Source organism: Thalassophryne amazonica, chromosome 12 (assembly GCF_902500255.1).
Source record: "Thalassophryne amazonica chromosome 12, fThaAma1.1, whole genome shotgun sequence".
NCBI classification, from domain to species: domain Eukaryota; kingdom Metazoa; phylum Chordata; class Actinopteri; order Batrachoidiformes; family Batrachoididae; genus Thalassophryne; species Thalassophryne amazonica.
Genome location: NC_047114.1, coordinates 87,804,217 through 87,830,894, shown reverse-complemented (window position 1 = coordinate 87,830,894; position 26,678 = coordinate 87,804,217). Strand labels below are relative to the sequence as shown.

The 26,678-nt window shown below is 44.0% G+C and overlaps 2 protein-coding genes across 4 annotated transcripts in view; one reads left to right on the top strand and one right to left on the bottom strand.

Moving 5' to 3' along the window:
* Positions 1 to 26,678, top strand: part of clcn2a (chloride channel, voltage-sensitive 2a) — a 150,913-nt gene that overhangs the window by 47,183 nt on the left and 77,052 nt on the right. For all 3 annotated transcript variants that reach the window (XM_034182674.1, XM_034182673.1, XM_034182672.1), the window contains exon 2: positions 25,804 to 25,972. In XM_034182674.1, the coding sequence (XP_034038565.1) occupies positions 25,804 to 25,972 (169 nt within the window). The remainder of the gene's footprint in view (positions 1 to 25,803; positions 25,973 to 26,678) is intronic.
* On the bottom strand, positions 19,766 to 22,320 carry LOC117522329 (zona pellucida sperm-binding protein 4-like). Its single transcript, XM_034183722.1, has 8 exons — positions 21,981 to 22,320; positions 21,709 to 21,896; positions 21,488 to 21,582; positions 20,570 to 20,727; positions 20,311 to 20,503; positions 20,098 to 20,242; positions 19,952 to 20,027; positions 19,766 to 19,872 (listed from the first exon to the last, which is right to left on the bottom strand). The coding sequence occupies exons 1-8, from the start codon at positions 22,246 to 22,248 to the stop codon at positions 19,766 to 19,768; spliced, it is 1,230 nt and encodes a 409-aa protein (XP_034039613.1). The 5' UTR covers positions 22,249 to 22,320.

Here is a 26,678-nt window from a genome sequence, read left to right as displayed (position 1 = left end):
TATTAGCTAGCTAGCTGTGTAATCTAATGACATCTTTTTTGTTTGTTTTTTAATTTTGCCTGACTACTGCATAAACTGTTCCAAAAATCTATATTATAATAGTCAAGTGGCCTCTTTGTGCGTGCATGCGTGCCTGTACGAGGTCTATTAGACAATAAACAGACCCTTTTATTTATTTTTTTAACTATATAGATTTGAATGACGTGTGATTACACCAATCATGCTTGAACCCTCGTGCGCATGCGTGAGTTTTTTCACGCGTGTCGGTGACGTCATTTCCCTGTGGGCAGGCCTTGAGTGAGATGTAGTCCCGCCCTCTCGGCTGAATTCCTTTGTTTCACACGCTGCTCGAGACGGCGCGCGTTGCTTTATCAAAATTTTTTCTGCACCTGTGAGGGATATCCGAGTGGACACTATGCGAGAAATTAAGCTGGTTTTCGGTGAAAAGTTTAACGGCTGATGAGAGATTATGGGGTGTTTCTGTCGGTGTAAGGACTTCCCACGGAACAGGACGTCGTGCAGCGCTTCCAGACACCGTCGTCAGCCTGTTTCGACCTGAAAACATCCTAATTTAAGGCTTAATTCACCCAGGACGTCGTGAGAGAACAGAGAAGATTCAGAAGAGGCCGGCATGAGGACTTTATGCGGACAGTCCACTGTTTAAGGACATTTTTTAATGAAAGACGTGCGCGCAAATTCGCCGAGTCATTTCCATGACGACTCGGCAAATCTGTGTGCGCCGCGACAGGAAAAACACCTCCGTGTTGAAAACCATTTGTAAAATTCAGGTAGCTTTTGATGGCTTTCAACAAGTGAGTAACTGAGAAATTGTTTAACAGCTTGGGCATGTTCCAACTTGCCCGTTAAGGTTTCCAACGGAGGTGTTTTTCCTGTCGCGACCCCCCGCGGTCGGGTCCGGCCCCGACATGCGACTCTGCCCGCACGTTCTTTCATTACAAAATGTCCGTTTACAATGGAATGTCCGAATAAACTCCTCATGCCGACTTCTTCTGAAAGTTCTCTGTTCTCTGAGGACTTCCTGGGTCAACAGAGCCTGAAATGTGGAAGTTTTCAACTTGAAACGGCGAGACGCTGCCGCCTCGAAGCGCAGATCGCCGTCAGGCGCCATGGGCCGTCCTTACGGCGACACTACCAGACCAAAATCTCTCATCAGCCGTTAAAATTTTTACCGAAAACCAGCTGAATTTATCGAATGGTGTCCACTCAGTTGTGCCTTACAGTTTTTGAAAAAAAATTTATCAAACAAAGCAGCAGTCTCTGAGCCATTCCTAAACAATGAAAGAAATCGACAAGAGGGTGTGCGACTCCTCACTCAAAGACTGCCCACAGGCGAATGACGTAACCGACAGGCATGAAAAAACTCTCGCATGCCCACGAGGGTTCAAGCATGTCTGATGTAATCACACGTGATTCAAATCCATATGGTTTTTGAAAAAAATAATAAGGTCAGATACTTTTCTAATAGACCTCGTATTTGTCTTTGATCACAGAGAACCCGGGGAGAGCTGACATTTGCCGTTTAGTATGCTTATGTATTTTGGGTCAAGGATGAACACTGCAAAAGCAAAAATATTTTTGGAGAAATTGTGATTTTAGCTAACCAGTAAACAATGGATGTTGAGCTGCAATGTATCATGGGAGTTTGGGGTTTTAAATGTTATTGTGGTTCATGTTAGTTTAACAGTGTTGATATTGGTATTGCTTTATTGTTTTTGTAGCTCAATTGGATTAGTCAGTTTAGTTAAGTGTCATGTTGCTGTTACCATGACTGAGTTAAGTGTCATGTTGCCAGTGTCACAGACCGAACGGTCCCCCTAAAAATCGGTCCCTCTGATGATGCGGTTCACGGATTAACACCTTGTTTCTGCTTCAAACTGCACTCCAGTCGTCATCTATGTCAGCGACAGATATTTTTGTACAACAGTCATTTTCACATAAATTCAGTGTTATATCATCAGAAAAGGCAGCAGAAGTGATCACAGCACCGCAGCTGAACAAGCTCCTAGCTGATGCGCATCAGTCATTTCATAGCGTCACGGAATTTCACCACGTTTCTGCTTAAAACCGCCTCGCTTTTGCTTAAAACTGACTTTAGAATGATTTAAGAGGTTTTACCTGTTGGGGAAAGTGTAGTGACACGGACCCACAACAGGGGGCGCAAATGAACGGGTGGGTGAATGGGTGACAGCTGTCAAGAGATAATGAGTGACAGCTGTCACCCCCGGCTGTGTCCGTGGCGGCGGTGCCCTCTCGTGCCTGAAGCCCACACTTCAGGCAGGGCGCCCTCTGGTGGTGGGCCAGCAGTACCTCCTCTTCACGCAGCCCACACAACAGGACCCCCCCCCTCAACAGGCGCCTCCTGGCGCCCGACCAGGCTTGTCCGGGTGGCGGCGGTAGAAATCGGCCAGGAGGGCCGGATCCAGGATGAAGCTCCTCTTCACCCAGGAGCGTTCCTCGGGGCCATACCCCTCCCAGTCCACCAAATACTGGAACCCCCGGCCCATCTGACAGACGTCCAGGAGCCGGCGCACCGTCCAAGCCGCCTCCCCGTCAATGATCCGGGCAGGAGGCGGCGCCGGTCCGGGAGCACAGAGGGGTGAGGTGTGGTGAGGTTTGATTCGTGACACGTGAAAAACCGGGTGGATCCACAGTGAAGCTGGGAGTCGGAGCTTCACTGCGGCAGGACTGAGGATTTTGAGGATTTTGTAAGGTCCGATGTACCTGTCCTTGAGCTTCGGGGAGTCCACCTGGAGGGGGATGTCCTTTGTGGATAGCCACACCTCCTGCCCAGGCCGGTAAGCAGGGGCCGGGGACCGCCGGTGGTCTGCATGGGTCTTCGCCCTCGTCCGGGCCTTCAACAAGGCAGAACGGGCGGAGCGCCACACCCGACGGCACCTCCACAGGTGGGCCTGGACCGAGGGCACACCGACCTCTCCCTCCACCACGGGGAACAATGGGGGCTGATACCCCAAACACACCTCAAATGGGGAGAAGCCAGTGGCAGAGGACACCTGGCTGTTATGCGCATACTCGATCCAGGCCAGATGTTCACTCCAGGCCGTCGGGTGTGCGGACGTCACACAGCGCAGGGCTTGCTCCAGTTCCTGATTAGCCCGTTCCGCCTGTCCATTGGTCTGCGGGTGATACCCGGATGAGAGGCTCACGGTGGCCCCCAGTTCCCGGCAGAAGCTCCTCCAGACGTGTGAGGAAAACTGGGGACCACGATCAGAGACGATGTCGGTGGGTATCCCATGCAGACGGACGACATGGTGGACCAGAAGGTCTGCAGTCTCCTGGGCCGTGGGGAGCTTCGGGAGGGCCACGAAGTGGGCCACCTTGGAGAATCAGTCCACTATCGTGAGGATGGTGGTGTTGCCCTGGGACGGCGGGAGGCCCGTGACAAAATCCAGACCGATGTGGGACCAGGGGCGATGTGGGACCAGGGGCGATGAGGCACGGGAAGTGGCTGAAGAAGTCCCTGTGCCTTCTGGTGGTCTGCCTTGCCCCTGGCACAGGTGGTGCAGGCCTGGATATATTCCCGGACGTCGGCCTCCAGGGATGCCCACCAGAAGCGCTGCCGGACCACTGCCACGGTCCTTCGCACCCCCGGATGACAGGAGAGCTTAGAACCGTGACAGAAATCCAAGACAGCAGCCCTGGCCTCTGGTGGGACGTAGAGTTTGTTCTTCGGCCCAGTTCCGGGGTCCGGGCTCCGTGCCAGGGCCTCCCGGACGGTCTTCTCCACGTCCCAGGTGAGGGTGGCCACGACAGTGGACTCCGGAATGATGGGCTCCGGTGGATCTGACAGCTCAGTCTTGACCTCATCTTCATGCACAAGGCATCCAATCTCTGGTTCTTGGTCCCGGGGCGGTAGGTGATTCGGAAGTCAAAACGCCCGAAGAACAGTGACCAGCGGGCTTGCCTGGGGTTCAGCCGCTTGGCAGTCCTGATATACTCCAGGTTCCGATGGTCAGTGAAAACCCGTGAACGGCACAGACGCTCCCTCCAACAGGTGTCTCCACTCCTCAAGAGCCTCTTTCACCGCAAGGAGTTCTCGATTGCCGATGTCATAGTTCCGTTCAGCTGGGGTCAACCTGCGGGAAAAGTAGGCACACGGGTGACGAACCTTATCGGTCTCTCCGCTCTGGGATAGCACGGCTCCTATCCCTGAGTCAGAGGCGTCCACTTCAACCACAAACTGGCGGCTAGGGTTGAGCTGCACCAGAACTGGTGCAGATGAGAACCGGCGTTTCAACTCCTTGAACGCGGCTTCGCACCGATCCGACCAGGTGAAGGGGACTTTTGGAGAGGTCAGGGCTGTCAGGGGGCTAACTACCTGACTGTAGCCCTTAATGAACCTCCTGTAGAAATTCGCAAAGCCGAGAAACTGTTGCAGCTTCCTACGGCTTGTTGGTTGGGGCCAATCTCTCACCGCCGCAACCTTGGCCAGATCAGGGGCGACGGAGTTGGAGGAGATGATGAACCCCAGGAAGGACAAAGAGGTGCGGTGGAACTCACACTTCTCGCCCTTCACAAACAGCCGGTTCTCCAACAACCGCTGCAGGACCTGACGTACATGCTGGACATGAGTCTCAGGGTCCGGGGAAAAGATGAGTATGTCATCCAGATATACGAAGACGAATCGGTGCAGGAAGTCCCGCAAGACGTCGTTTACTAATGCTTGGAACGTCGCGGGGGCGTTAGTGAGGCCGAACAGCATGACCAGGTACTCAAAATGACCTAATGGGGTGTTGAATGCCGTCTTCCATTCGTCTCCCTTCCGGATCCGAACCAGGTGGTACGCATTCCTAAGGTCCAGTTTGGTGAAAATTTGGGCTCCATGCAGGGGTGTGAACACTGAATCCAACAGGGGTAAAGGGTATCGATTACGAACCATTATGTCGTTCAGCGCCCTGTAATCAATGCATGGACGGAGTCCGCCATCTTTCTTGCCCACAAAAAAGAAACCTGCACCCATTGGGGAGGTGGAATTCCACATCAACCCGGCAGCTAATGAGTCCCGGATGTAGGTCTCCATTGATTCGCGCTCGGAACGTGAGAGATTGTACAGCCTGCTGGACGGGAACTCAACGCCCGGGACCAAATCAATGGCACAATCGTACGGACAGTGCGGGGGAAGGGTGAGCGCCAGATCTTTGCTGAAGACATCAGCAAGATCGTGGTACTCAACCGGCACCGCCGTCAGATTGGGAGGGACTTTAACCTCCTCCTTAGCGTTTACACCGGGAGGAACCGAGGATCCTAAACAATTCCGGTGGCAGGTTTCGCTCCACTGAGCCACAACCCCAGACGGCCAATCAATCCGGGGATTGTGTTTAATCATCCATGGGAAGCCCAAAATCACGCGGGAGGTAGAAGGAGTTACAAAAAACTCAATCTCCTCCCGGTGATTCCCAGACACTACCAGGGTTACAAGTAGTGTCTTGTGTGTGATAAAAGGGAGAAGAGTGCCATCTAGTGCTCGCACCCTCACTGGGGAAGAAAGCGCCACTAGAGAGAGCCCTACCTCCCTTGCCCATCTGCTATCCAGCAGATTCCCTTCTGACCCCGTGTCCACCAGTGCTGGGGCTTGAAGGGTTAAATCCCCGCTCAGGATTGTAACTGGGAGTCGTGTTGAAAGGTGAGTATGACCCACGTGAATGTTTTGACCCCCCCTCAGCCCAGTCTCTAAGGGCGGGCATTCGTGTTTTGACCGTTTGGGGCAGTCTCTCTGCTGATGCTCACTCGAGCCGCAGACAAAGCACTCCCCGCGGACCAGCCACCTTTGTCTGAATGTGGCCCTGCTCGTGTCCCTAGCATCATCAGCAGGGGGAGCTGTAGCCACACGGAGCCCTGTGGCTGTGGAGCATGGAGAAGACGGCTCCCTTTCGGACCCGGGAGGAAGAGGGACGGCTTGTGCCTGACCGCGCCCTACGCCTCGCTCCCGTCGGCGTTCTTCTAACCGATTGTCCAATCGTATAACCAAATCGATAAGCTCATCCAAATCCCGCGGTTCCTCCTTAGCCACCAGGTGCTCCTTCAGGACCGACGACAGTCCGTTTATGAAGGCGGCGCGGAGCGCAGTCATATTCCAGCTGGATCTCGCAGCCGTGATGCGGAAGTCGACTGCATATGCGGCTGCGCTCCGGCGCCCCTGTCTCATTGACAGCAGCACGGTAGACGCGGTTTCGCCTCTGTTAGGGTGATCAAAAACATGTTCTGAGCTCCCTCACAAACCCAGTATAAGAGGCAAGGAGCCGTGAACTTTGTTCCCAAAGTGTTGTAGCCCAAGCGCGTGCCTCACCTCGAAGCAAATTAATCACGTAAGCCACCTTGCTGGCGTCAGACACGTACATCCCGGGACGTTGTGCAAAGACGAGCGAACACTGCATAAGAAAGTCCGCGCACGTCTCCACACAACCTCCGTACGGCTCTGGGGGGCTTATGTATGCTTCAGGGGATGGTGGGGGGGGGTCGTTGAATGACCAGTGGAATGTCTGTATTCGGCACCGGGTCGGCAGGAGGAGGAGCTGCAGCAGCGCCCTGAGCACGCGCTTCCACCTGTGCGGTGAGAGCCTCCATCCTGCGATTAAGGATGATGTGTTGCTCTGTCATCAGGTCCATCCGAGCGGTAAAGGCGGTGAGGATGTGCTGCAACTCACCAATCACGCCTCCAGCCGACGCCAGTGCACCCTGCTCTTCCATTGGCTGTCCAACAGATGGTTGACGCCCCTCGGGATCCATGACGTTGGCCGAGATATCCTGTTGGGGAAAGTGTAGTGACACAGACCCACAACAGGGGGCGCAAATGAACGGTCAATAGATGAGCCAAAAGGTAACAATTTAATGTTGTGAATGTGCACAACGAATATACAGACAATCACAGAATCTGATAGCAGTCAATCCACATAAGTGACGTGTGGGCAGGCTCGAGGATAGAAGACGTCTGTCCTGAGAAGAGCCGGAACCACACGATTTCCACCGCCACAGAACCCGGTGAATACTGGAGCCGCCAAGTCCCGAATTCCCAGGTGATCACCATCCCCGACTGTCAGATCTGGTACTGCTGGCGAGGAGCACAAACAGTGAGACGTGGGTGTGTGCACACCCAGTAACAAAAACAGTCAGAAGGTGGAAAGTCACCTCCACCTCTAACACACACTCATGCAGCTCCTGTCAAACACTTATCTGGTTGGGGTGTGAAGCGAAGCCGTCGCGGATTACGCCAACCTCACTGATAAGGCACTCCACAGGAAAGCAGCTGCAAAATGAATTCAGAGTAGGACACAGTTAGTTTCTGGCTGAGGATATTACCTTCACAGGTAGATGATATCTCGGCAACGAGGTGGAGATGATGTCCGGTCTTTATGGAGTGAGATGATGTAGAGTAGATGGGTGACAGCTGTCAAGAGATAATCAGTGACAGCTGTCACCCCCGGCTGTGTCCGTGGCGGCGGCGCCCTCTCTGCCTGAAGCCCGCACTTCAGGCAGGGCGCCCTCTGGTGGCGGGCCAGCAGTACCTCCTCTTCAGGCGGCCCACACAACATTACCTTTATCATCTGATGGTTAATAATCCCATTAATCCATTTGATTGCTTTTGGTGAAGAGACTCTGTCTCAGACGTGCTGCTGTGGTCCAAAATTACGCATGCACAGATGCAAAAGGCAGACCGATTTTTAGGGGTGGACCGTTTAGTACTATGACTGAAAAGTGTGTTGCATCTGATGTTTGCCGCCACCACCTCTTTTTGTGCATGTCTAAGTAGAGAAGCACCTGCTTGCAGCAGAATGCGGAAAAGACAAAAAGTTCTCAGTGCATGTTTGCGTGTATGCGTGTGTAGCACTTCGCTCATGGACAAACTGGGGAGAGCTGACATCCTTGACCCAAAATACATAAGCAAACCAAACAGCAAATGTCAGCCCTCCCCAGTTTCTCCAAGATCAAAGTTCTACACATGCACTTATACACGCATGTACACAGAGGCCACTTGGCTCTTAATATATAGATAATGAATGTGATATCTCTATAAATAATTTTATTATTCAGCATTAAGACTGACTGTGCTGTTCTCATCTGAATCATTAAGAAAGTCATTCCTGCTTTACTCATTAATTTAGAAAAATTGTGAGCCTCTGTGTGAAGTTAACAACTCTCCATAGCATTAACCGTGCCCGGGTGCTCATTGTGCAGCACAGACCATCAGATTACCTCCACTTTTTTCAAGCCAACTGGCCACAAGAATTTCATTGCAGAAATGCTATGACAATAAACATCGATTCTACTCTGTTCTATTCTAAATTAAACCAGCCGAGTTAGTCTCACGGATAATCCCGCTTTGAACAGTCTGCAAAAGGAGCAGCATGCTCAAACAAATAAGCCGGATCAATTTGTTTTGCATTTGTATGTTTGCAGGTCTTACGATGATCTATGCAAAAACACATAGCCAAGAAGCAGTGGGAGGTCCACAGTGAACTTGTTTGTGACGTGGGCGGAAAACTGACTAATATAGCTGCAGAAACTGGCAGTGTGAGAGGTAAACTAGCGACTGATAACAGCTCATTTAACCCACAGAGATCCACCTGCTGCTCTCCCAGGAGGTCGCGGTCCAGATGGCCACTGATGGCTCTCACAGGTCCAAAAACCAACAGTAACAAACCTGTTTATGTTCTGAGTGAATGTTTGTCTGTTGGGAATTTGGGGGGGGGGGGGGGGCTGTGTGATTACATGAAAATTTCTTTGCCAAGCCATGCCAGTGAAAAAGTTTGTGTGGGTATGAAAGTGTTAACGTGCACACTAACAGTGTCCTTCACAATTTCCTCCACACATTTATTTCATTTGTTGTGATCTTTGGCTCTGGTGTTGAAGAAGTGTTCTCTCAGCCGCTGTCATTTTGAAGATTTCTGTCTGGCTTGGGGAGAAGAAAAAAATTATTTGTGTCTCATTTTGTACTTGTTCATGGAATCCAAATTGGATTTTACGACAGCGACTGTGGCGTGAAAACTTTCTGTCACAAAGTCCCGTTCTCACTCTCATGGATGGGCGTCCTGGGAGGTTCACGGTCTATAACTGCAACCAGCTGGCATGTGAAGATCACGGTTACCCAGGAATGGGACCAAGTGCATGTTTTAATGATGTAACGCGCTGGGCGTTTACCATGTGATGTGTGCAAAAACGACAGCACGACCACACTCAAAAAATGGCTCTTTGGATGAACTCAATTCAGTTATGTGTAGGATTTCCATCAAATAAATATATGTAGTCCCAACTCCATGCAAGATAATGCAATTTAATTGAGTTGGGACTACATATATTTATTAGATGGAAATCCAATCCAATGAGTCAGTTTTTTAGGTGTATCACTCAAAGAAAATGACTCATTGGATGAACTCAGTTCAATTATGGGCAGGATTTCCATCTCATAAATATATGTAGTCCCAACTAAATTAAATTGCATTATCTTGCATGGATGTGCTTTATTTGAGTTGGGGCTACATATATTTATGAGATTGAAATCCTGCTCATAATTGAGTTGAGTTCATCCAATGCACCAGTTTTTTGAGTGCATGGCACTTCTGGAAAAACTACCAGTGATGTCACGACACGTACGACAACATTATGTGCTCCATGGAAATGCAGTTGATTACCAAAGTTTGTGAAGTTTGAATATCATGAAAATCCCACCATAGTTAAAACAAGACCGATACAAAGCTGAAACATCCCGGCTCAGCAGGGACACCCTCTTATGTTCTCCAAGTTATAGGAAAGGTCTTAAAGTCATACAACACTGCAATCCTGTCTTATGATTGTGAGACATGAATACCAAACAGTGCCCTAAGATGATGCCTGCATGTCTTTGGTAGCAGGACTCTGGAGGATCTTTGGGTACCACCAGATGGCACCACTTAGGGAGGGAAACACATCTGAGAAGTATCACTTGCATTATGAGGGAATGTCATCTAACATATTTCGGCCATTTGGCACATTTCTCAGTGAATGATCCAGCATGTAGGTGCCTCAGTGTGGAGGACTCCAACCATTAGAGAAGGCCAATAGAGACACCCACGTTTCACCTGGCTATGGCAGATAGATAGTATCTGTAAAGAGGAAGGGATGGAACTGTTTTCTGCCTGGGTGGCTGCCGTCCAGGATCTACAGCAGTTCGTGAGACTGGGTTACGAAAAGTACCTTAATCTATGGGTTCATGGCGGGGGCACGAAAATGTGCCACTTTTCGTGATGGGGGTCACAAATTAATTTCATGACGGGGAAGGAAATGTTCGGTAACGGGGCGTGGGGTCTGGGGGAGTTATGGTTAGGGTTTGGGGAGGGTAGACACTTATGCTATGGTTATGGTTAGAGTTAGGAAGTAGGGGAGGATTATGAATAACAAAATAAATAATGCATGGCACGAAAACGGGGCATTCTTTGTGACGGGGGGCACAAAAAAAACCTTAGACTGGGCTGGTGTGTGATGGTTTGAACTGGTTTAAACCAATATTCTCTTATTACCTCCGCTAACAAAGTTGTAGGACATTATGTTTTCACCCGTTTGTTTGTTTGTCTATTTGTTTGTTTGTGAACATCCTGAAACTCACAATGTTTTGTATATCGTTATGAGATTTTTACTGAAGATTCATATCCTAATAGGCAAGAGCTGATTCAATTTTCAAGGTCATAGGTCAAAGGGTAAAGTTAGGAAAAGTCTTGGAAAATTGGAAAAATTCCTATCTGTAACATTGAAAGAATTTTTAAAAATTCATAACGCTGTCAAAAAAAGATCAAATTTCTTTCATATTTGAGAGCGTTATTTAGGATGGTATCCTTTATCAACTGACAAAGTTTGATCTAGATCTGATCCAGATTACAAATTTTGTGGCCATTTAAATTTAACATTGAAAACCCCATTTGATGTATATTTTACATTATATCTTAATCAAACATGCCCCAATCACCCTCATATTTGAAAGTAAAGTGCAGACTGGCACTCACTATTGCCAGACAAAGTTTGATCAGGATCTGATCCAGATTATGGATTTTGTGGATATTTAAATTTAACATTGAAAACCCCATTTGATGTATATTTTACATTATATCTTAATCAAACGTGCCCCAATCACCCTCATATTTGAAAGTGAGGTGCTCACTGTCGCCTGACAAAATTTGATCCGGATCTGATCTAGATTACACATTTTGTGGCCATTTAAATTTAACATTGAAAACCCCATTTGATGTATATTTTACATCATATCTTAATCAAACGTGCCCCAATCACCCTCATATTTGAAAGTGAGGTGCAGACTGGCACTCACTATCCCCTGACAAAGTTTGATCCAGATCTGATCCGTATTGGAGATTTAGTGGATATTTGATATTAACATTAAAAAGCCCTTTTGACCTGTAGTTTGTATTCTATTTTATCTTATGAAAAGTCACTTCTAACAGGAGTTTGACCTTGAAAATTTTTTGCAAGGTAAAAATGAGTGGAATTGGCGGAGGTTTGCGGTCTACGGGTGCGGTGCTCTAGTTTTTCACTGCCTTTAAAAGGTTTTGGGCCAACATAAGATGTTCGAACTGCCTTTAACCCAGATAAATGTGAGCTAACTTGGTTTTAACGAGGTTAGACTGGTACGCAGTACTCTTAAACCACTTTAAAGTCTTTAACAATTTGTGAACTGGTTTTAAACTATTCTTAACTCTTGGTGTAATGATGCATTGTGAATCATTATAATTGAATTGTGAACCCCGTATCAAATCATATATTTTAAAATTTATTTTGTGACGCCACGAAAAGCCAACAGTTGCATGGAAGAAATGACGACGACCTTTTGCAGAAGAATCAATTAATGCGTCAGAATAATTTGTTTAAAGTTAAAAGATTATCAGATTACTTTCTAGGTGCACACAGGTAAAATCCACACAGTAAGCACTGGGTCAGATTTGAACCTGGGACCCTCTCACTGTGAGGTAACAGGTCCAACCACTAATCCACCAGCTCTAAACAACCGAATTGAACAATTGAAAACCAGTAAAAAGTAGATCCTTTGTAGTTGTCTTTTTGATTTCTGGGAATTTGTGATTATCTGTTTTCTGATATATATATATATATATATATATATATGAAAAGATCAATAACCATGCAGCCCTATGATAGCAGGATTTTATATAACCCCATTATTGAGACAGAATTTGAATTTTGTTATTAATGACTTAGGTTTGATTACTTATAGATTGTAGTCTGCAGAGCCTGGTGTTGTCTGAACTTATTCATTGTGACTCACTAATGAGCGTGTTTCTTTATTTACCTCAGCATTTCAAACACATGCAAACTCTCTGCTGCCTGAGATTTTCTGCTCCGTGTCGGCCGCTTTTTTTCGACAGCACTGTGAAACCCGTTTGTTCTGAGGACATGTTTGTGTACGTCTGTACGGTGGCTGCTGCATTTGTCGGCTTGCACCTGCCGCTCGTTCCTCTGAGGGTTTGGCTGTAGATGAGGTGAAGCCGCGTCTGGCTTAAATGCTTCTCGGCAGGTTAAAGTGGAGCGAGATGAGCATCCTGACAGTGTGATCCCCTCTGCTGCTCGTCACGCCGAGCCCATACAGCTGCTCGGCTTTGCCTCTGCACCTCCTGCTCATGCAGGCAGAATGTCTGGAGAAATCGTGATGCTCATCTCAATGGGAGGAGGAGGAGGAGTTGGACAAAGAGGGAGGGGTTGCGCAGAGTAAGTAGCAGCACACACAGCGAGAAACCCGCAGGGAACAGTATAAAAAAAAAATGAGGTAGGACAGGTAGGAGACAGGTCGTGATGATCATCTTAATGTACTGCACTGCTCAGAACATTGTGAGCGAACCAATGTGGGAAACAGTGTTGCTTTCAAAATGTCATCACAAGGCCTAGTTAATTTTCCCAATCAGTTCCAAGACACTGAAAGACGTCTCCCTTACACAATACGCACATGTCCATGAGATCCAGATCATGCAGACACACAGAATTAAGCACAAGGCATAAGAATCTGCAGTGGACCAGGTTTTTCCTCAAAGAAACATTCATACGATGTCATTTCAGGCATTTTGAAGTTACGCACGGACGCCCGATCTCACCTTTGAAGGTCAACTGACGCAGCTTTGGCATGGGTAGCTGTAAAAATCTTTGAAGTGCTAAACCACCAAGTCGTTGACGGTCATTCACAGTGACACCAGCTGGAATACAACCCAGCCGTCTGAGTGATCAGAAGCTGTGGTGCCTCATGTGTCGGCTCCTGTTCTGTCAATCCTATCCTCTATCCTCGGTTCAAAACCCAACCAGACTGGAAAATCATGCTTGAGCAAGGTCCTTAATCCCCAAGTTGCTCCCACTGGGCCTCATTTATCAAACGAACGTACAGCAGAAAACGTGCGTTTGACCATTTTTTACGCAAACTTCGGTATTTATCAATTTGGACGTCAGCGGAGGCTAAGACGAATCTCACGACAGAGCTCACGTCTGGTCTGAGCTCGTGTACGCAAATCTGAGTCTGTGGATCTGCGGCGCAACACTACAAAATCTGTCTGAGTCTGAAAATAATTATGAAACAAACCTCAGCTGTCATCCAAGCATAAGCATCCACATATTCAGAACAGATCAAAACGGATTCTTAAAATGGATTAAACAAAATTAATTTAAAAAGCCCACGTTTTTAATGATACTGCTTCCTTTGTAAAATAAAACATACATATGCTAAATAGCCTAAACATGACAACTAATCATTGCACATTGAAATGCCTAATGCGCTTAAGTGCCGCAACATGTTTTTTGGTGACCAGCTTTAAATCGGACCACTTTTCCTTGACCTAAATGCAAAGAATTCTTAATCAATTAGCAGGCATAAGCTTTTAACTGTGGGTGCATAAAAGATTGATTCAAAATTATTAGGCATAGGTTAAGTCAACGAATTCTTCATACCTCAGCCAGAGTCCGTTCCTCTGTGGCAACGCTGTTGACCGCCTCCGTTACACTCTTCCACACGACATTTTTATGAGCACCTTTGACTCCACTTTTCAGACTGCCAAAAAGTACAAGTTTGTTTTTCTCCACCTCCGATGTTAGGATGCCGATTTCCATCTCCGAAAAGTTTTTCTTCTTCCCAGTGCTTCTTCTCTCCATGTTGAGCTCAGTGGGCGAGGCTTCCGAACCATGAATATTTAAGGGCGTAACATGCTAATGACAATTAAATTCAGCCGCCACATTGATCAAGAGCCGATCATTCGTACGCTGGGATTGGTCAGATATGAATGTTTCATAAATCACACGTGTGTCTTGTCGTAAGACCAATTATGCGCTCAGATCTGCGCCTGTTTTTACGCACTGTTGATAAATGAGGCCCATTGTGTATTGAGCGCCCATTCACAAAGACACCTGGTTATCAATAGCAAAATGAAAAAAAAAAAATGTCACAAAAATGGGGCACTTTTTGTGAGGGGGAACAAAAAAAAATGTGAGACTGGGCTGGAATGCGAGGCATAATTGTAAAGCGCTTTGAGCTTCTGATGCAGATGGAAAAGTGCTCTATAAATGCAATCTAGGGCTGAAATGGTTAGTGGAGTAACTCGAAAAATTTGATTACAAGAAATGTTTGAGGCAAATTTTGTGCCTTGATGCTCTGTTTAACGTTGTAGTACATATGCCAGGCCTGTGTGGGGCGCTGTACTGTCTCCAGAAAAAAAAACCCCAGAAGACTAGAGCATGTGCATAAGCTGTGTAAGAGCTAATCAATGTAGCACCAAAAGCTACAGCTTTCCAACGCGACACACAGAGTAAAATAAAGCCTTTTAAGAGAAACCAAGTCCAGGCTGATCACCTTAAATTAGATTTACTGCACTTGTTGCATGGTGTGAGGGGCTCAGCACTCCCCTCACACTGGGCGAGTCACAGCTCCGTCCCCGACCACACTGACAAAGTAGGCACTTGGACATTCTTTCAAAGTTGTTTAAATGGCCTTCTGCTTGCAATCAGAAGAAAGGGCACCAAAAATGCAACAAAATGACAGCTCATTTGTCAAAATCGGATAAATAACACCAGAGATATTGAGATTTGAAGGGGTCATTTTCGTGCCCTATTTTCTAAGCTTATTTACATTACAATAGAGGAAAAAATTGTGTCAAATAACAGGAATTTCTGGCTGAAAGGAAAGGTAGATTATATCTCATTATATCTCATTGACACTTAATAGGTGTTCTGTGTCTTATGACCTGAGGGGAGCAGCAATGCACTGACCGTGCCTAGCTTGCCAACAACCAAGAAGAAGAAGAATCAGAGGGTATCACTTCAATACGTCATAGTTCCGCTCGACCAATCAGAAAGCAGTAACCATAAACCAGTGAGCCAGCCTGCCCAAAATATGCTCAACAAAATAAATCCCCAATCAATCCTTCATAATGAAGCAAAACTGAAATAAAATCCTCACGAAAATAACATTTTAAGATATCGATAAACTTATCTGAAGCATTTATCGGCTGAAAAATGTGCAGATGTTCATGTATAGAACAGTTATTTTCCGGGCATAGCGAGTAGACGACAACATATTTTCAGCGGGAGGTCGCTACCATGGCTACCGGCGGGGATCCAAAATATTAGTGCGGAGGCACAGATTCATATGATACTTCGCTAAAATGATGTTTATTACATAAACTAGACCAAGCAAAGGTATTTAATCACCAAGGAAGTCACGCAGGTGGTGAATTTAACATGGGAACTCCACGTTCGATTTGGAAATCAGGCACATTTCAGAAATCTGAATGGATTTTTACCAGACAAAGTGCGTAAGAATTCGCAGGTCTCCTACATCAAAATAGCGGCATTTCCGGTAGAATTCATGCAGAACCAGCCTCTCCAATCCGCATTTTGCGAACGATACGAACGCGAGCTTGAAAATTTGATGACGTCATCACGCGAGGCTAAGTTGCTGGCTGATGCGGCTGATGTCCAAGTGCCTAGACAAAGTCTCTGAAAGAAGATGCTCTCAGCAGAAGTCCACTGTTTCTTCTGTATTTTGCTCAGACTCGCACTGAGTGTTTCACTTTTTTAATTTTTGTTTTTTTGAGCAACACATAACGCTTCACTGGCTTGCGTGTTCAACTCTGAGCTGAAATGCATCTGCTGAATTGCAGAGAAAGAGGGATAAAAAAAAATCACGCAGGGACCCAGTCGACCAACCTTTAAAAAAAAATATTAAAAATTAAAAAGGTTACATTTTACAAGTTTGGGGACAAAAAACAGGAAGCCACATCCCATCACCATTTCAGCAAAATGTCAAGACTATTTGTGCCTTATTCAGCCAACGATCGGGCGAACAGACATTTTGACATGGCTTTGCGTCCCCAGCCGCCAGGCGAATAGACTCTGCCTGCCCTCTACGTGCACTTTAAGTCAAGTTTTCTTCGACAGGGTGCAGAGCAGATTCATCAGTGTGGCTTTTGTAGAAAAGCTGCACTCCAGAGCCCAGTTATTCACAGGCTGTGCTCACGTTCACGTGCAGCCTGACTGAGGATTACGCCAACCACCTGCGCTTACAGTCCGGTGTCAGGGGAGTGCCAAGCTGAGCTCCTGACACTGGGAAAGATCCAAAACTTGTAAACACGTGAAAAAATAATTGCCCAGGAAAACCAAAAAGGATACACTAAATTTGACAATCTGTGTGATGGTGCAGCAACATTGTGCCATTGCTTAGGGAGAGCCCTGGACTGTAAAAAACATGAGTACTTTTTATCCCATTGCTCAATTAATCACCAGAATAATTGATAGAATACTCTATTACTAAAATAATTGATAGCTGCAGCCCTACTGCAATCCATTTACCGTTTCTGTGCACCGGTGCTCAACTTAAAGCCAAACCACCTCTATGGAATAAAGGTGCTCCAGTAAAGCAGCAGCCCTCTGGGAAGTGGAGCCAGTTCTGTTTGATGCAAATAGTTTAGACTAGTGCACTGAAAGGGTTGAGTTTGGAAACAATGCAAAAGCTTTTAGTGACCAATTTGGGTTTTGGGTTGACATTTGGCCTGCATTGATTGAACATGACAGTTTCAGTCCAGCTCCTACAGTGCTTGCTTCAAAGGCATGTGCAAGAATTAAGGTTTAATTATTTTTATTCAGATATGTAACAAAAATCAAACATACATGTCTGAAATGAGCAGAAATCAAGTATTTTTAAAGCCTACTGATTTTCACTTTAACCCAAAATTTAGTCGGGTATCATTTCATAATCTCATTTGACTCAATGTAGTCATTCACTATAGAGTTGAAACTGATGCCTTTGAGAAATTGTTCTTAGTATCTGTATGCAAAAATTGGGACATTCCCCGCCCCCCCCCCCCCCCAATGGGAGTGTCTAAACTTGTTCCCATCAAATGTTCTTTGGAACAACTCTAGATTTGTTTTGCATAAGAAACACTTTCACTTTGGACTGCAGAGGGTTTCTGGTTCAAACCCACCCCTGCCCATTCTTCATGGGAGAGTTGGAAGGAGGGGCATCTGCTATGAAACCTGTGCCAATTCAACATACAGATCCAGCTTTGAGCTGCTGTGGCAGCCAAGTGAGAAAGTGAGAAATCCAAGTTAGTGGGTTCAAGTACATTCCTATAGATCTGAGTCAGATAGGATTTGTGATTTCTCCAGTGTGTCAGATGTATGAGTGAAGCATTACTGTATAATGCTTGATTTAAGATTTTGCAAGTTATAGGTTTAGCTGTTGTGAGATTAGGCCACTGAAGGTTTTTGGAAATACCATTTATGCTAGTTTTGATATTGAAATGTTACTGTACGTACAACCCCTGGCAAAAATTATGGAATCACCGGCCTCGGAGGATGTTCATTCAGTTGTTTAATTTTGTAGAAAAAAAGCAGATCATAGACATGACACAAAACTAAAGTCATTTCAAATGGCAACTTTCTGGCTTTAAGAAACACTATAAGAAATTAGGAAAAATAATTGTGGCAGTCAGTAACGGTTACTTTTTTAGACCAAGCAGAGAGAAAAAAAATATGGACTCACTCAATTCTGAGGAATAAATTATGGAATCACCCTGTAAATTTTCATCCCCAAAACTAACACCTGCATCAAATCAGATCTGCTCGTTAGTCTGCATCTAAAAAGGAGTGATCACACCTTGGAGAGCTGTTGCACCAAGTGGACTGACATGAATCATGGCTCCAATATGAGAGATGTCAATTGAAACAAAGGAGAGGATTATCAAACTCTTAAAAGAGGGTAAATCATCACGCAGTGTTGCAAAAGATGTTGGTTGTTCACAGTCAGCTGTGTCTAAACTCTGGACCAAATACAAACAACATGGGAAGGTTGTTAAGGCAAACATACTGGTAGACCAAGGAAGACATCAAAGTGTCAAGACAGAAAACTTAAAGCAATATGTTTAAAAAATCAAAATGCACAAAACAAATGAGGAACGAATGGGAGGAAACTGGAGTCAACGTCTGTGACCGAACTGTAAGAAACCGCCTAAAGGAAATGGGATTTACATACAGAAAAATTAAATGAAAGCCATCATTAACACCTAAAAAGAAAAAAACAAGGTTACAATGGGCTAAGGAAAAGCAATCATGAACTGTGGATGACTGGATGAAAGTCATTCAGTGATGAATCTCGAATCTGCATTGGGCAAGGTGATGATGCCGGAACTTTTGTTTGGTGCCGTTCCAATGAGATTTATAAAGATGACTGCCTGAAGAGAACATGTAAATTTCCACAGTCATTGATGATATGGGGCTGCATGTCAGGTAAAGGCACTGGGGAGATGGCTGTCATTACATCATCAATAAATGCACAAGTCTACGTTGATATTTTGGACACTTTTATCCCATCAATTGAAAGGATGTTTGGGGATGATGAAATCATTTTTCAAGATGATAATGCATCTTGCCATAGAGCAAAAACTGTGAAAACATTCCTTGCAAAAAGACACATAGGGTCAATGTCATGGCCTGCAAATCCAATTGAAAATCTTTGGTGGAAGTTGAAGAAAATGGTCCATGACAAGGCTCCAACCTGCAAAGCTGATCTGGCAACAGCAATCAGAGAAAGTTGGAGCCAGATTGGTGAGTACTGTTTGTCACTCATTAAGTCCATGCCTCAGAGACTGCAAGCTGTTATAAAAGCCAGAGGTGGTGCAACAAAATACTAGTGATGTGTTGGAGCGTTCTGTTTTTCATGATTCCATAATTTTTTCCTCAGAATTATGAGTCCATATTTTTTTTCCCTTCTGCTTGGTCTAAAAAAGTAACAGTTACCGACTGCCACAATTTTTTTTTCCCTGATTTCTTAAAGCCAGAAAGTTGCCATTTGAAATGACTTTAGTTTTGTGTCATGTCTGTGATATGCTTTTTTTCTACAAAATTAAACAACTGAATGAACATCCTCCGAGGCCGGTGATTCCATAATTTTTGCCAGGGGTTGTATATGCAGTATGGCCTGTCAACTGCACATAAGGTCAATTTGGATTTAGAGCCTTCTAGAGTTTCAGTTTATATGTAATTACAGGACTGGTTTCTAGCCATTCCAATAGGTCAGCTGTTTTTTTTTTTTTTTTTAGATGATTTGTTCTGGTTACTGGACAGCCAGCAATGAATTTGGCATTACATAATGCCCAAGCTGCCTTAAACCTTTGATAAAGCCAGGTGTGTACCATTATAACAGACAATTATCAGGACAAGTAGATTTTCAATGCTTTATAAAAAAAAAGCATAGACAAGGCTTCCATTAGTTCTCCTTGTGGACAGCTCTCTGGTCAGTCAAGATGACCTTCCCACTTGACACTTGTAGCTTCTGTCCTGAAGAGACCTTCCTCACTGCAGAGGTTGCCCTTCCTGCAACAAAGGAAAGTTTATCTACATCTAACAGAGTTGCAGAGAAGAGGTTTAATGGCAGTGGGGGGGGATTACTCACGTTGCCTGTAGCATGTCTGTTCACAGGAGTCTATGCTGCTTTGGTGGCATAGAGTAGTAGTGCAGTGGATATAGACCTGCAGAGAGAAATCATTTAATCACATGTCTGTCCAGGTTGGCCTATTAGTCTATCATGAGTTACTATACCATGGTCCTCTGAGGAATAAGATCTTGATCCACAAATGTGAACATCTTCATGACAAAGTGCTTGTGGTGGGATGGGTAGGGAATTTCTGAGTCATCCACAGGCAAGACTTCAGTTAAGTAGAGGTCACTGTCTTTGTATGGACACCTGCAAGAGGGAGCATTACTATAAAGTTCCTTTCAATTTGAAAGTGCAATAAGTAGACATGTTCATACCCATTAAACAGGAGGTCCCATTGTGGTAGACTCTCAGGTTCAGGGTTGGAAGTGGCCCAACAATGCTCCAGAAGCAGAACGATGTTTGGATCGGACCTCTCCAGGAGACGCACATCGACATAGACTGGTTCCCTCAGCATTTTAGTGATTGGGTAGTCAGTGTCAGTATAGAAAGAGCTGTACGCCGCCACCTCTGAAATTGGAGTTGCATTTAGGATCACTTAAAAATCATTAGCAGTTCCATTTAGTGGCCACTCACCTTCCACACATCCCTTCACATGGCATTCACCCTTCGCGAGTCTGAGCTCCACTCTGAGGGGTCCATCAACAGCCACTGACTGAGGTGGAGGAAGTGTGTTCACGTCGATAATTAGAGCCTCAATATCTTTGCTAGAGTACCGGCACTGAAATAGTAACCTGTCAGAGGAAACTATTTACATCCTAGGAAGCCTTGAGTGCAAGCAGATTTAGGTACTTCAAAAGGCTATTTTGAATTCAGTGCCAGTTGGCACACTAGAGTGTTAGTCGATTGCAATAAGACAGTTGTGACAGATGAAGCTTCTATCCAGCCTGAAAGTTGGAATTTATGAACCCTGGAGTCAGTGCTTGCCAATTTGAGGATAGCAATGCTTAATGTCAGTTTAAGCAAGCTTTAGTTCAACAACAACAACTTTCTTATATAGCGCCAAATCACAACAAACAGTTGCCCCAAGGCGCTCTATATTGTAAGGCAAGGCCATAATAATTATGAAAAACCCCAACGGTCAAAACGACCCCCTATGAGCAAGCACTTGGCTACAGTGGGAAGGAAAAACTCCCTTTTAACAGGAAGAAACCTCCAGCAGAACCAGGCTCAGGGACAACTTCATAGTTTTTGAAATTGATTGCAAGTTTGTTTTTTTTAACTTGAGACATTGTAGAAGCCATCTCCTCCCCCAATGAATGTATAAACATGGCCACCACATAGGGGTAGGGTGCCTTTACTCAGGTGATTTCACCAAACAAAGGTTTGCTTCAACTTAAGTGTTAGTCAATTATCTGCACCTTGGCTCTTAGAAGTGTTTGAGACCCATCTTCTGGCCAGATTTCATTGAAGTCACTCAAACCATCATTTAAAGATTGACATTCTGCAATACTTTAGAGTTTGTGGCAGTCTGAGTCAGTTACATGCACTCACTCAAAAGTGCTATCCCGGGTGATTGAGCCTCTGGGTCCAAGTCCAACTAAATATGAAGAGACTATGTAGTTTTCATAGACAATGTAGTCTTCTTCCTGTAGAAGTAAGTTTAGTTAAGGTTAAAGTTTTAAGAGTATGTTGAGGAATTGAGTAGTTCCCCTTTAAACATGAAGGCAGTCAGTGATAGACTACCACTTAGTCTAGTTAGTAGCCAAACCCACCTTTACAGTTGAACCACATTCAGTCACAGGGAACTGAAAGATAACAAAGCCAGAGTTGATACCAGCAGGTTGGCAGGCTGCACCACTGGTATCCAGCAAGCCAATGGAATCAACATCCAGAGGAGGACGGGTGGCTTCCTGAGACACCACCACGATGAATTGGCCATCTTTGGTGCACTGCACAGTTACTACAAGAGCAAAATTCTAATGAGCATTTTTAAAGTTACTACTTCAGTTTGTCAGTTGGCTTTGTGTCGTGTATAAGCACATACTTGCTTTCCCATAGTAGCACCGACGTCCATCATAGCAGCAGCTCAAGGCTTCACATTGATCAGGAGTGACTCCTGAAGTCCCACACTCGACCTTCTGAGCTTCTTCTACCTGGTGACACTTGTCAGAAGGAGGTGGTGTTGGTGGGATCTTGGGCTGCTGCTGATGAAGTAGTGAGTATTGCTGAGCTGACGACCACTGACGCTGAGTAGTAAGCAAAGAAGACAAAGCAACAATCACAACGCCAAACAAGTACTTGAAAAAGCTCATGATGGTGCAGCGCAAAGATGGACACAATGACCAAAACTGCAACAATACCACCTGTGCTTCTGACACAGGCTTTATACCTGACTGATGTGTGTGGTTTGTTTCAAACTCCACCTCTTCTCCTCAGGTGTCAACAATTTGCCGACTGTGTTGATTTAATGAGTTCAGAGCTGACAGGTGGAGCTGATTGTCTGCTGATGAGTCAAAGCTCAGTGGCTGTGTGGTGACGGAGGCTTGAGAAAAAGCTGTGAGTTGTTTTGGGGTTGTGAGCTGAAAGGATTTTAATCACGGAGTGTTCTAGCAGCACTTTCGGCTGTAACACACATCGAACCAGTGATGTGGAAAAGTTGAACAAAATAAGAAAAATGTTCAGAACAGGCTTATAAGAATTGTTATCTCAGTGTCAGTGGACCCTGATTCAGAAAATGAATTTGGTGAAACCTGCCACTGGCAAAAACAAACAGCTAAACAAGTGCAACACAAACAATTGCTCAGAGCTCAGGCAGCAGGTCCACAATGTATCATACGAGTCTTATGATGGCTGAGAGTATTATTCAGATAAATGAACAACTGTTTAGAAAAATGGAAATACTCAAACAGATCATCATTAGGGAGCAACAAAACTTCCACACGGGGTCTGATCATGGGGTATTTACACTTCTACGGGGGTATTCATGCTTCTACATCAGCTGTTTCTTCAAGAAAAAGACACAAAATGTGTGTACGACGTCGTTTTAGGGCCACATTGATTTTTTTTTTTTTTTTTTTAGACTTCGAGAATAAAATCATAATATTACGAGAATGAAGTCGTAATTTTAAGACTTCGAGAATAAAGTTGTAATATTACGAGAATAAAGTCATAATTTTACGAGAAAAAACTCGTAATTTTACGAGAATAAAGTCGTAATTTTACGAGAATAAAGTCCTAATATTACGAGAATAAATTTGTAATTTTACAAGAATAAAGTCATAATATTACGAGAATAAAGTCATAATATAATATTTCAACTTTTTTCTTGTAATATTACGACTTTATTCTGGAAGTCCAAAAAAAAAGAAAAAAAGAAATTCAATGTGGCCCTAAAACTCCATCGTATGTGTGACTGTCTTCAGGCTGTCACTAATAGCAGTGCAGCTTAGCTAAAATTTCCATAAAAATTGTTCACTTTATGATAAAAGCATGGAATTTGGTGCACATATTCTAAATTAACTAATGTTTATTTTCAGATATGGAGCCAGTCTGGAGGTGACCTCTGATGATGAATCATGTTGAAAACATGATTGGAGCAAACGCATAATTTGTTGGATCACAACAATTCCAAAAAGATATAGTTTGGACTATCTATGACCAAATTCCATGGAGTTATGGGGTAAAAACAGCAAAAATGGTGACAAAGGTCAGTTTCAGTTTGTACAGGACTCAAAAGTCACGGTAAAAAATGATGCAAATTATTGGTTGAGTTAATAACATTTTAAAAAGGAATAGTTTGCACCATCTGCCATGCTTAGCTAACATGTTACAGGGTAACATATGTCATACGTAATAGAATCCAATGGATGTCATCCTTGTTTGACCTTTAATTTGGAGATCAAGCATTCAACACAGTCAAAGCTATTCCATTTATTAATCCTTTTATTTCAACCAATAATTTGCATCACTTTTTACCAGAACTGGAGCAGCGTTAACTTTTGACACCTGTACAAACTGAAACTGACCTTTGTCACCATTTTTGCCGTTTTTACTCCCGAACTCCTGAACATTCAGTTATAGATATGCTTTACCAGCTCAAAGTGTTTTACTGTTGTTCATACCTTTTGTTCTTTAGTGTATATGCTGATATTCAGAATGTCTTTATTTTTTTTCATTAATATTTCTGACTCCACTGAGGAAGAATACTTGCATCAAGTTTTTTTTTTTTTTTTTTTTCGCCTATTGGTGAATCATGTTATCTGTGTTCCATTGTTGAGGACTTTTGGTCTCGCCAGCTGTTTGCTTCCTTGAAGATTAACTTAACTCAGAGTTGCTTGAAGTAATTGTTGTCACCTGTTCTGGGACTGAAGCCTCTGAGTTTGACAGATCAGTTTTCCAAACCAGACTTTATGTCTGGCTGATTCCTGAAACAGGCTGCTGGTGTCCAAACTGAAAATGAGTTGAGTTGGAAATGCATAAATCAAGTGAGTGATGTTTCAAAACACATTTGTTGAACTTGCCGTCTCTATTAAATGTAGATATGTATATGATGATAAAGTTTAAAGGTACATTTGAGCCGCTTTGAAAATACCGTTGTTTTGAAATGTTTCAATATGACTTTTTCATTGATTCAAAACATAAAAAAATGCTATCTTGCTGCTGGTGTACAGCCTGGAATCTGAGTAATAGTTAACTGTAAGTAGCTCAAGTGACTCATGTTTTAAGACACAGTTGTGAAACTGTCAAAACCTGAGGTTTTGAACATGTTCAGAACAGCTTGATGGTGAATGTTGAAATTGCCACCAATATTAAATATAACAGATGACAGTGTGTGGTGGCTGAGCTGTTAAATGTGTTTTGTTTTTTTTCTTTCAGGGCAGAAGGTTTTCAGTTTCTATATAATTTGAACTTGTGTCAGGAAGGACATCTGGTGTAAAACTTGAGCCAAATAAACATGCAGATCCATCTCTGATCTGCTGAGACGTCCCTGAGTAGGAAAAAGGGAGAAGCTGAAGGAACTTAGATTCACAAACAACTGCTATTGAGAAATATTTTTAAAAGACCATAGTTTTGAAAGTTGTTAAGTTTTCTAAATGTTTTTGAGGATTCTGTTGATGCCGTATCCTTTTGTAAGAAACGTAAACTGCAGCTGTTGAACATATTTAAATGTAAGCGGTTTAACTGATTTTTTTTTTTTTTTTTAATGTGTCAGACACTGAAATGCTGAAATTTTCTCTATTAAATGTCAGTTTGACTATTTCAAAACTTTGAAATAACTTCAAACCATTTTAAAATTGCCATTATTTTGAAGAATTACAATGTTTTCACTGTTTTGAAATGTTTCCAAAACATTCTGGAACATCTCAATTTGCTACTCTTGTTAGTGCACAGCCTAGTGTTGGACTAAGGTGCTGCAGTTATTATAAATGAGTTTAAACGTAAGTCGACTGATTTATAAATGAGTTTAAACGTAAGTCGACTGATGTTTCGAAACACATTTCTCATTTGTTTTTGAAACCCTGAAGATATTCAGAGGGACTCGATCTTTGGTGTTGTAGTTGCCTCTGTGTGCATTTTGAAACTCTCAAAGCTTTTGACTCTTGAAATCATATCAGAAAAATCATGTCAGAAAAATGTATTGCAGCTAATATTTTTTTTTTTAATATGAAAGTTGAATTCTATAGATTGAACTTGACTGTTTAAGTAGCCATCACTAATTGTCTTCAAAATAAAATGGGTCCGGCATCACTTATTTATTTATATATGTGTGTGTATGTGTATATATATATATATATATATATATGTGTGTGTGTGTGTGCTTTTAACATTCTTCCACCTTCATAGACGCTTCTGGTGCTTGTTCACAGATGTATGGGCGATACACCCAGGAATTGGGTGTTTATGCCAAAGAGGAGGCGGCTCACCTACGTGATGGAGGAGCACGAGACGGCATCGGGATGCGGAGGAACACTAGCGTTCGCAGTCGTGCTGCAGATCTGCTGGAGTATGAGAAAGACCCGTGTGCTAAGTGCCAGTGTAAGTAAACAGTGTTCCAGGTCTTAAACTTTCTGTGGATCACACTCTTCAAAGAATACAGTGAGCACACTGTATGTTATGTATAAAAATTATAAACTTGATTCTCATGAATCATAGTGAGGCTTACATTAAGGATCAGCTCTGAGCCCTTTCTTGTTTGTAATGGTGATGGACAGGGTGACAGATGAGATCAGAGAGGAGTCTCCATGGACTATGTTTGCAGATGACATTGTGGTCCTTGGTGAGAGCAGGTTGAGATGAGCCTGGAGAGCTGGAGATATGCTGTGGAGAGAAGGGGAATGAAAGTCAGGAACAGCTGAAAGAGGTGTGTGTGTGCACCTGCCTTAAACTGTTGTAACCTCAGTGTGGGTGTTTAAAATCAGTTGATCTCAAATCACGAAGGGATCAAGTCCTCTTCACCTTGTAGTTCAGATGTGACATATCTTTCTTGAAAAATATCAAACCATTGGAAACAAATGTAATCCACTGTAGTCATGAATTCTGCTTCATTTACATTTGTGTGCTTATTTTCAGGTTCTTATTTTTAGGATGTACATGTTTTACATACCTACAGTATTTATATCATTATATTTTTTCCATATGTGCCACTGTATCCTTATGTTTATGTCTGGTGTGCTGTTTTTTATGTCACATTTTGCCTGTTCTACAAACAGTGACCTGTAGCATTTAGGCCAAACGATCAGTG